The sequence below is a fragment of the Olea europaea genome, unplaced genomic scaffold (genome assembly GCF_002742605.1).
Source record: "Olea europaea var. sylvestris unplaced genomic scaffold, O_europaea_v1 scaffold2783, whole genome shotgun sequence".
NCBI lineage: Eukaryota > Viridiplantae > Streptophyta > Magnoliopsida > Lamiales > Oleaceae > Olea > Olea europaea.
The window spans coordinates 9,977-21,295 of NW_019246299.1; the positions used below are offsets into that span (position 1 = coordinate 9,977).

Sequence of the window (11,319 nt, forward strand, 5' to 3'; positions counted from 1 at the left end):
TGTGTGTGTGTGTGTGTATAAATATATAAGTTGCTCTTCCAAATTTCGTAATGATTTCTACATAAATTGCTAGGAAAGCCATCAAGATGAACATAAACATGTTGAGATATGACCTAATTCCAGACATATAAATATTAATCAAAATTGAACTAGCCTAAGTATCGAAATTCTCAAATAGAAAATTCTTATACAATTAGGTACGTCACTCAGCTATGGAAATCCTACAGCTGCATTGTTTTATAAGTTCTTGTACGAGTGAACAATCAGAACATAAGGTTTCAAAAGTAGAGAAATATTCAATACCTTAAAGCGTGATCCAATGGAAGAAAATTTGGATGACTTCGATGATTCTTCAAGATTTCGAGGAAATAAACCAGCTACAAAGGGGCACTTTGAAGCCATTAACAAATCTTGATGTTCTGCCACCACATAATCTTTGTTCTTATCCAGGAATAGATCTGCCAGATAAGTTACCTGTAATCACATAAGATGTTATTGCAGAGATTTGGCAAGGTTTATTTCTTTTTTTCTTCTGTTGAATTTTTCTTTATGGCAAAATGGGCAAGATATCATTACCTCCCCAGCATAGTGAGATATTGTAAAATTGGTGCGTGATAGCTTGGGCTTGATAAATCGTTTGTTTTTTGCAAAGGTCTGATACAATTTCTGAGCAAATGTCTCATGAGTAGATTTTGGAAACATACTGCCACAAACAACATTATACGCGTGAATACGCCACCATATGCAAAGGATAAATGAAAAGAGAGAAACAAAAACTTCAGAATATTATATGATATTCATTGGCCACAAGTCAAAAGCAATGGATAGCCAGAGACAATGAAAACCCAGCCTCCTCTTCGTATAGTGCAAAATATATCTATATATATATATATATAAATATGGATGAAATTCCACAAAACTTGAATGAGGCCAAGGAATAGAATATCAGCTGGCATACCAAGCTTCGTCGAGAAGTGCAATTATTCCACCAGGTTTCTGCAAAATGTTTAACCAAGTTGGCTTTTACAGTGTGGCTATGCAATATGACAGACAAGTCTCAAAATAGAACATATTCAAATAATTTAATTTCAAGATCTTGAGATCAAAAACACACTTCTTCATAGATAATTGAAAGCTAAGTCATAAAAGCATGATATGGTTCCAAACCTTCTCAATCAGATCAAGCACATCTTGATTATCAACAAATTCTATGTAGCTCCAGTTTATCTTTTCTTTCTCATACTCTTCTTGTTCCATCTTAAAAACATGCTGAAACCATGAAAATAAAATCTCCAATAAGACTGGTCACTAAATTCAAAGCATTGAGCACCACTCCAAGATATAAAGAAGAGAAATGACCTGGTTAAAATGTTGTTGCAGCTTTTCATTGGTGAAATTGATACAGAACTGCTCAAAACTGTTGTGCTTAAAACTTTCAAACCCGTATATATCAAGAACTCCTATTATTGTTTTTGAGTTTGGATCCTGTCCAATGGAGATATTTATCTTGTCCACAATCCTGAGAATAATAGAAGACAGAAGTTAGAAATGAAATGTTAGACAAATACGGTAGCACATGCATATACAATGTTGGATTACAGAAGCTGCATTCATTTCCTTACCAGTCAAACAGGCGAGAATATATAGTTTTAGCCAACGCATCCCTGCTACCCAAAGCAGCTTCTGGATCAAGAGTCCTAGTAATAACTTCCTCAGGTGTCACCATCACGCGCTTAATAAGTGCATCTTCCAGGCTCTTGGGATCACACCTATTACATCAAATTGGTCATTTACAAAACCAATTTATATCTCAGATAGAAATATCCATCCAGAAATTAACCCTACTTGAGTAATTCAGCAGTAGTATTAAGATGAAATCTAGAGTTTTCATCCTTGATCACAGAAGAATCGATCTCCTTCCCTTTAGCAAATTCAATATTACCAAGATGAAGAATTGCTGCCACAACCCTAAAAATTGCTTCCTGAAATGATTTGACACTCATGTTAAATATAAAAGATCATGTCAAAAATCAAATCGTAAGGCATGAAAAATTATATTCTAACTTCTATGGGAAATGCTAACCTGCTCTTGCTCACTGATTCCAACTATATCCATAGCCCGCCTGGTCGCAAGGTATTCCTCAGCATCACTTACTCCATCAAGTTCATAACACTTCGATTGGTTGAGATAATGATACGATCCAGGGTTTCCCAGCTTATACTTCTCTCTATCCTGAAGGTGAATTGAAAATTCTAGCGCTATTTAAAACATATAACATCGCCAGCTACAGGACAGAAACAAAATTTTGACAGCAAATTAGAGGCCAAACTGCAAAAGCAAGAATAAATACCTCAGGTGATGCTGCACAAAGAAGATAGAAGCAGTGGTAGTTTCTTTCAGGATCCGAAATCTGGCAAACACGAGATCTCTCCAGCAAGTAAGTTCTTATAGCTGCTCCAGATATCCTCCCACTTTTATCAAATTGTATCTCAACAAATTTACCAAAACGACTACATGGAGACACCACCATCAAGATAAATATAAGTACAGAATATACAATCAAAATTAAAGTCCCATTAATAAATTGCCACTACAAGTATGGTCAAATAAAATATGTACTTTCACTCACAATCAAAGATGCTTCACGATCGCTTACCTGGAATTATTGTTCCTCACAGTTTTAGCATTTCCAAATGCTTCAAGAACCGGATTTGACTGTCATTCATTACAAAAGAACCCAGGTGTGGAAACAAGCTTGTCTTAGTAAGATCATGTATGAAGGTAACTCGTTTTGTGAAAACAAGGTTAAATGTAAGCTTCATATGTGCAAATCTTGAATCTTACTTCTAAAACTTGCTGTTCAACAGTCCGACCTTCTACTCCAGACCGACCACCTAAGTATGCAAGATATCTCATTAGCATCTTTGTGGTTTCAGTTTTACCAGCACCACTTTCTCCACTAACCAAAATTGAATTGCTCTTTCCCTCATTAATCATTGCCCTGGTTGCAAAAGTAAAATATGTTAACAGATATATCATCCCTCCCCCCACCCCCTCCCCCACAAAAAAAAAAAATATATATATATATATATATATATATATATATATAAAATTAAAAAAATTGCCCAACCAATTATAAGAAAACAAGAGAAACTCCATATATGTTATATCATTTTAACCTGTAAGAAACATCTGCAATTGCAAAAACATGAGGACTAAGCTCTCCAAGTGCTGCTCCTTTGTATTGTTGCATCATGTGAGTATCATAGAGATGAGGCAATCTTTGAAAAGGGTTTATTGCAATCAAAATGTTTCCAGTATAGGTCTGAAAAAAGATTAAATAATCAAATATATTAGTTTGATTCAAAATGATAATCTACTGAAATCAATGAGCAGCAATGTCTAGGAAGTTCACTGCAGAAAAATACACTTACGTATATTTCATTAAGTTCATATCTGGTCGCCAGATTTTGCAGAACTCCAGGTTCATGCAAATATGAAAGCTTAGTCATGTCATCTACACCTCCAGGAGGAGATTCAGTATCCTTTGGAAATACTTTTGAGATATTTGCAACAACCTAAAATAAGGGAATTTAAGATTTTTACAGGCAGCATATGGACAAAAGTTCTTTAGCACTCATCATATGTGCAATAGCTTCTAAGCCAGAATTTCCAAAATCAGAATGTAATGAATTGAAAGTTAACCAATATTCTCCTGCAAAATGATTACAACAAAAAACTTTCACTGAACAAACATAAATAATTCAATAATTTGAGAACACGAGTATTAGGAATCAAAGATCTAATCGCTCAAGTACACAAGAACGAGTTCTGCTAAAAACTAAAAAAATGCTTATACGACAGTTTGGAACACGGGAAAGGAACATGTGATTATCATATATTCACGGACAAGAACCAGAACCAGTAGTTTCTAATTTCACTGTACGACTACGTGAAATTACACTGTAAAGCATTGGCATCTCACATCTGTCCCCACAGTCATGCACTGTGCAGCAACAATGAAAATTTTTAATCAAGAAACTATCTTTCCATATAATTTAATGTCAACCTTCATAGAATTCCAATTAGTTGCAAGGAGATTTGACAAGCATTTCCTTCTTCCAAGCGCAGAAAGTGTAACAAAATCCACAGAAAGAGCTCCCATGATTACATTCCAGGGTACCATAACCAGAACTGTAATGTAATTGAATCACCAACAATTTTACCACCCTCCATCAGTTAGTTATTTAGTAAGTGCAAATTAAATTGAACTTCCACTGTTTGCATAGTAAATGCCTTACTTCTGAATCAGTCTTCAAATCACACTCATGCACTTTCAAATGTAAATCACATGTTCTTTCCTGATATCCCCAAGATGATATTGATATGGTTAAAAATTATATTTTTTTAATAAACTCACAAGAATTTATAATAATATTGCCAGTTCACTTAGAGAATTTTGGAATCCCTGTAAAAAACTGGAGTCCAACACCAACAATGACAGTTATAGGGTTCACCTTCAACCTCAATTGACTACACTTCATAAAATACCAGAAAGAGTTTCTGAATCTGATGTTAAAAGTATTTATTAGTGATCTGTATGATTTTATAGTTTTATACTATTCATTCACAAGCTCATTCAATGTTTGAAGAAAAGTAGATGTATTTGTCTGCAAAACTCAAAAAATTTAAAATTGTAATTCAGACAAAGTCTATCGCAAAATGTTTTCTGCAGAAATAAGTGATTATTAAATAGCCATAGCAACATGTACAAGTGCAAACAAAAAAGCAGATAGAATCTGAGTAGTCACCGTTTTCCCATTTGTAGTTTTAACATGAACATCTTGACCATCTATTCTGGATACTTCTCCATCAATCCATGCCAAGGCTGAATCCTCAACCCATACATGAGATCCAACAATAATGTTAACCCGTGATGCCTGCCAAAAAAATACTTACATTAGACATGCAGCAGTGTACTGATTATTTTGTTTTCAGAATCAATCTGACATCAATGAATCTCATCTTTTACATCTTAATCCAAGATAAACACAAATAACAACAAAATGCAGCTACAACAAGCATAAGGCTTTCATGTTCCATTCACCCTCTCCTTCATCTACCACACCCAAAAAAAAAAAATAATAATAAAATTAAATTAAATTAAAATTAAAATTAAAATTAAAAAAGAAACTTGAAACTTCAGTACATGTAATAATAATTATATAGATATTGTCATATATCTATATGATAACATAATTATGAACTGTGGATGAAAAGCCTCCTGACCTGAACTGACTAGTTAGAATATAAGCAGAAAATCACAATCAGTAAAACATGAAAGTAAGGATTTAATAATTTGCAAGTAAGATTTTAATTATATCAAATTCCTGAGTTCTGATCAAAACCAAAATTGCCATAAAAAATGTATCAGAAAGAGTATGGATGTATAATCTAAATTGTCAGCACACTTCATTACGGGTCCATTCCGCTAGGTGAAATTCTTAATACTACAAGCATAAGTTCGATATTATGACATAAGCCTACTTAAAACTTCACTTTACTATACATTATTTAAGTCGATATTATATGTTATAAGACTAAATAATCGAAGACTCCCATGCAGTTAGATAATATATATAAACATAAGCCAGGAAAAAAAATTATTTTGAGGTCAATCAGCTTAGTTTAAAATTTATTAATATTACATTTTTCACTTATAAGTAGTGCTTTATTAAAGGCATATATTTAGGCAAGTTGTAAAACCAAGAACCTAGCAACTGGTCATTAAGAGTATACATCTTATTGAAATCATAATAAGCTTTCTAACAGATACGCTTGTGCTTAAGATGAAATTTCTAAGACAATAGCAAGCATAAATTCGATATAACAGACGTAAGCCATTTTGGTTGAAGGTGGGCCTTCCCATATATTTCTTAAGCTGAAAATATTCTCTAAGAAAGAAATAATTACACAGTTCTAATCTAAATGATACAATCTGAAAATGATGCATTAGATGTTGCTTGGTCATGATTAAAGATTATTGCTCATCTGTAATACTTCTTTTTTTTTAACAATCATTTTAAAGGTGTATCTATGAAAAGTCCTCTTATGCAGTTACACTTTTGGTAAAATCAGTACTTGTAAGCAAACACAATGTTAAATGGCTAATAAGGATTTTTATTCCTCATTTAATAATTTATTTTTTTAAAATGACTTATATCTCAAATTTTAATATTTTAGGTTAACTATTCTTCAATAACATTTTTTTCCATTCCTCAATATTTGAAATTATTTTTTCAATTTTTTAGTAATTTGAACTTGAGTTAGGATAATGAAAGGGGGTTTTAACAAATTATTAAGTCGAAATATCTTATTGTCAAGTGTATTCAAAATGTTCCTAGTATTCTGACAATAGAAAAATATTGCCCTTTTACTCACAAAATAAATATTGATTTTTAGTAAGTAAATAGGGGAAAAGTAATATTTTTTTCCTATATTTATGTCAAAAGATATACCTATAAGTTATAAATAAGTTGACCTACTTAGAAATTGAAAAAACATGCTCTTTATGCTCTGCTAATAAGTTACTTACCGTGAAAACAGAGTGACAAATATTTAAAAGAAGAGTGCAGAAAAATCTCTATTAGAAGGAAAAGGTACTTGTTCCAATGTGCAAAATTGTTACAGAAAACATAGACTCAGCCAGCGCAAAAGAGATCTGGAATGCAATGCATCATTTATTATCCAGCATAATACAATTAGAGTAAAATTTTTAGACATGATCAGCGAGTTATAGAAATGTTAAAATGCAAGTCTTCAGAACAATTTATGCTACTGTTTAAACATAACCTGATTTCAGGCATGATTTTGAATGTACATAATAATATCAACATTAAAAAAATTATAAATATCAAGAATTAGCGTAATTACTTTGGAGCTCCAAAGTCAATGTATATGAAACGATGCACAGTGCTTTAGGACGACGAATTGGACTGTAATTCTAGAGGATATCATCTATTGGCCATCTATGAGAAGAATGATAGCCAATGAGGCTGCAAGAGTATAAAGTAATTAAAAGAACTCAAAAATTCTTTGTTAAAACAAAGTGTTCACTCGACCTCTTAAACAATGTACGTGATGACATTGTGGTAAGACTAATCAAAATTATTATGGCAGAAAAGAAGACATATGACAGCATAAGAGAATAATAATTTTTTTTTAGACAACAGCAGATTTTATTGTTTAAAAAAGACGTAGCAAAAATGTTATGTTACCAATTTGCTAGAGAGAATGCAAAGATAAATCAGCATTGCTTATTTGGTACTCCAAAACATATAAAAAGGCAAAACTATCTATCATCTTATTGTATGTTCAAATTATTGGTAGTTTTCAAAAAGTAAACAAGGAGAATAATTAATTCATTGAAGACAAGTCATTAATATAATTTGGATGAGCTTGCCAATTCTTGAGTAATATCTAATCTTGGTCATCAGAAAACTCTTATTTAAATTCTTGGATGAGGAACCAACAGGACAAGCACAAGCTAGAAGCAAAAAAATATTCATTAACATATACTCCTATCTCTTACATGACTCTCACTTGTAACTTTCTTTGGGCGAAAACGAGGTTGATCTTAGGTGAGAGTTATTTGAAGGTTCTATAAGGAGTTGGGTTCGCCATCACTCAACAACTTGATCTTAACCATTTTCAGCAAGCAATTAAGGTTCCAAAAAGTTGCCTGCCTAATGACCTGACCCAGGCCAATATAGTTTGTATTAGGATTACCATCCACTCAGGTAATTCTAAGCTTGTCGCTCGGAAAACTGACGGCTGTGATAAGTGTGTCTCCTATTCTAGTGTGAAAATTTACAGATCAACGGCATCACATTAGATATCAGATTAATTCAAAATTAGATTATTTATAGAATAAGACAATAACAACAACAATATCGTAAACCTATCACCATTGCTGCCAACCAGATAACTCGTATCTTTTCTTGATCCTCTTGCAAATAGGCACATGCGAGAAATCATCAGCTCTTTAGTTATACTATTAAATTGGTAACTAGGTTGAGCTACTACATTTCGGCTACCGACATAAGCATTAAGAAATGCAGGTGGTTTCATTAATATTGACTAGGAGCCAGCTAGGAACTTTCAATTAGGGCAAGTAAATTAACTATTATAATATAATGAAGGTTCCATTATCATGCCTAACATTTGATAGCACCTAGCCAATGAAATTAGAAGAATTAAGTGAATCAAGAGTACTGTGAATGTGCACAGGCAAGATACTCCAAACGAAAAATGTGAGCTCCCAAACTCTACATATGTTTTCTGCATCTACACTTTTAGCACCACACATTCATTTCGTAACCAAATAACGTTCAATTTCTGTTTCACACAATGATTAACTAATCTAATTAATCAAATTTCCGGATGTACAAGTTTTAATATTTAATCAAGTTTTAATATTTAAGTTGAATAAAATTAGTATTTATTCCCCGAATCAATTCATGAAAATCACTTGTATTCATCTTCAACAATAAGGAATACTAATTTTCTTCGCAAAAACGTTCCACCAAAATTATTTCTTGTAATCAGCTTTCACAATCAGGCCATTTTTAACACAAAATGAACAATGAATAGAAAAATGCATACAGTTTTAGAAAATATATATAAGTTAATTTTCCGATTGCAGCACAGACTCAGAATTGAACAAAAATTAATAGTCAAAACAAATTCAAACAGACATCAAAACGACATGTTTCTATTCGTTTCAGACATCAACTTACCATAGTTGAATTTCAAATGACTCGATCTCCAGCTCCTCCTCCACTCATCAAGACAAAGAGAGACCGAGTTCTGACCAGGTCAGATCGTCGCACCTCCGATTCGGAGCTTCTCAACTTTTTCTGGTACAAATCAACAGCTTTTTGTTCCTTTGTTTAAAAGAATTAGAAAAATAATACTGAACCTTGTAAATATTGTTTACAATACAATATATGTATGTTGCGTGTGTAAAGGTAAATCAAATGGATTGCGAATTGTTTTTACTGTGTTTCTCTCTCTAAAGTTTGCTGGCTGCACTGTTTCTCTCTCTTAAAACGAGTAAAATATTTCGGATTTCTTGCTATTTTTCATAAATAGTATTTTTCTTTGTCTGGTCAGCTGGCTGTGGAGCCCACCTGTAGCACAAAAACAGGAATTACATGTTTGGTTAAGTTTAAAATTTTCACTCATAAGTAAAATATGTTACTTTTGAATAATTTGTCTATCAAAGTTTCTTTTTTGATGGTGTCAAGCAAGCATTTGACATGTTATTGAATCATGTAGCTTTGGACGATGTTTGAGATGCAGTACAGAATACAATTAAATCAGACTCGATTACTTTATCTAGAATAGTTAAAGAGGGGAGAGTGTGAATTACTCCATTCAACTATTTTTTTAACGCGTGTAATAAAAGATACTACGTTTCACTTCAGAAAGAAGTGCTACAAAATCTAGAAAAATAGACAATTAATTGACATATTTCTCTCAGATTTCGTACCCCACGCAACAAGTAAAGCATCAAATTTAGCAATATCGATGACAATAGAACTATCACAAGTTAAAGCCACCCTGCTCTGATAGCATGGTTTTGAAATTTTCGTTGTACAACAAGTAAAGCATCAAATTTAGCAACGTCAATGACAATTGAACAACCATAATCCCGCTTTGATAACAAGGTTTCAACACCTTTCGACTAGAAATTCAACATCAGCTTCGATCAAACATCTATCAAAGTTAAGTAACTTATTATAAAAATAATCATATATTTACTACCATGACAAGTAATATTTTTACTTATAAGTAAGAAATATAACTTAATTCAAATATACTTGCTTAGGCAAATATGGTCTTAGAGGTCGCAGGAAAAGAGATGGCGTTGCACACAAAAGCCCACATTCTAGAGTAGAGAGAATCTCCCTTTTTTTTTTTGGCTAATTAGCACAAAACGTCCCTACCTTTGGAGGTTTTTGTGGATAACGTCCCTACCTTTCGTTTTTTGACGGAGAACGTCCCTACCTTTACCATTTTTTGCGCAGAACGTCCTTCTGTCAATTCCCCGTTAAATCAAATAAAATGGATCTTTTTTTTTTTAAATGCAGGGGTAAGATCGTCCATCCAACATTTTCTTCACTGTGTAATCTCTCTCATCTCTTTCTTCTTCAAAAGTTCCAGAAAAAGTAGAGTAACATGAAAAAAAAAACTTGAACAATATTATTTCATTCAATAAATTAGGGAAAATGACGTGAGAATGACTGCATTTCTGGTAGAAAATATTCATGATTGCTGTAATACTGATTGTTCAAAACATTTTGGAATGCTATATGAAAAGAATGAATATGTGGTTAATAAAAATGAGATGTTCATCCTCATTTTGTGCTTACGAAGGGTGTAAATAAGAGGTAAAGTGAGAAGGCCAATTAAAGTATGATTTTGTAACTGGACAATAAATGTGATGGAGTGGAGAAGATGATGAAATATGAACGTGTTTTCTCCCCCATTTTAGCATAAAATTGAATTGGTGATAACAATTCCTACCTTAATATTGTCTTTGCCATAACATCCCTACCCTTACAATATCCCTGCACAAAACATCCCTACCTTTACATTCTATTTGAGCAAAACATCCCTACCTTTGTTAAAAATTGTGCAAACCATCCCTACGTATTTTGAGCCAAACAACCTGTTTAAACTGCAGCCAAATACAATTCTGTTTATCCCTGCAATTGAATGTCCGTAATACCTAGTTCGAACACAGCAAAACCAATACTCAACATCCAAATTCAATAACAAAATGCAGTAAAATCAGCACTCAACAACCAAACTAAGTAAAATGAGTACTCGACAATAATTAAAAAGTGCTCATTTCTGGATATCCAGTTTGGAGAAGAGAAAAGGTTTCATAATCAGAAAGTGCCTATCTCTGTCTAGCTGTTCAAAATTATACACATCTTATTTACACCCTTCGTAAGCACAAAATGAAGATGGACATCTCATTTTTATTAATCACATATTCATTCTCTTCATAAAGTATTCCAAAATGTTTTGAACAACTAGTATTACAGCAATCATGAATATTTTCTATCAGAAATGCAGTCATTCTCGCGTCATTTTCCCTAATTTATTGAATGAAATAATATTGTTCAAGTTTTTTTTTCATGTTACTTTACTTTTTTCTTGAACATTTGAAGAAGAAAGAGGTGGGAGAGATTACACAGTGAAGAAAATGTTGGATGGACGATCTTACCCCTGCATTTAAAAAAAAA

The 11,319-nt window shown here is 32.7% G+C and overlaps 1 protein-coding gene across 1 annotated transcript in view; it reads right to left on the reverse strand.

Moving 5' to 3' along the window:
* The window catches only part of LOC111383875 (myosin-17), a 17,178-nt gene extending 8,075 nt beyond the window's left edge, over positions 1 to 9,103 (reverse strand). Inside the window, exons 1-15 of the mRNA XM_023008057.1 lie at positions 8,800 to 9,103; positions 4,813 to 4,941; positions 3,436 to 3,579; positions 3,181 to 3,326; positions 2,846 to 3,002; positions 2,658 to 2,716; positions 2,352 to 2,511; positions 2,084 to 2,233; positions 1,846 to 1,982; positions 1,623 to 1,769; positions 1,360 to 1,519; positions 1,168 to 1,269; positions 959 to 996; positions 577 to 703; positions 304 to 474 (exon numbers count right to left, since the gene is read on the reverse strand). Of these exons, the coding sequence (XP_022863825.1) occupies positions 304 to 474; positions 577 to 703; positions 959 to 996; positions 1,168 to 1,269; positions 1,360 to 1,519; positions 1,623 to 1,769; positions 1,846 to 1,982; positions 2,084 to 2,233; positions 2,352 to 2,511; positions 2,658 to 2,716; positions 2,846 to 3,002; positions 3,181 to 3,326; positions 3,436 to 3,579; positions 4,813 to 4,941; positions 8,800 to 8,802 (1,830 nt within the window). The 5' untranslated portion in view covers positions 8,803 to 9,103. The remainder of the gene's footprint in view (positions 1 to 303; positions 475 to 576; positions 704 to 958; positions 997 to 1,167; positions 1,270 to 1,359; positions 1,520 to 1,622; positions 1,770 to 1,845; positions 1,983 to 2,083; positions 2,234 to 2,351; positions 2,512 to 2,657; positions 2,717 to 2,845; positions 3,003 to 3,180; positions 3,327 to 3,435; positions 3,580 to 4,812; positions 4,942 to 8,799) is intronic.
* Positions 9,104 to 11,319: the final 2,216 nt, after the last annotated feature.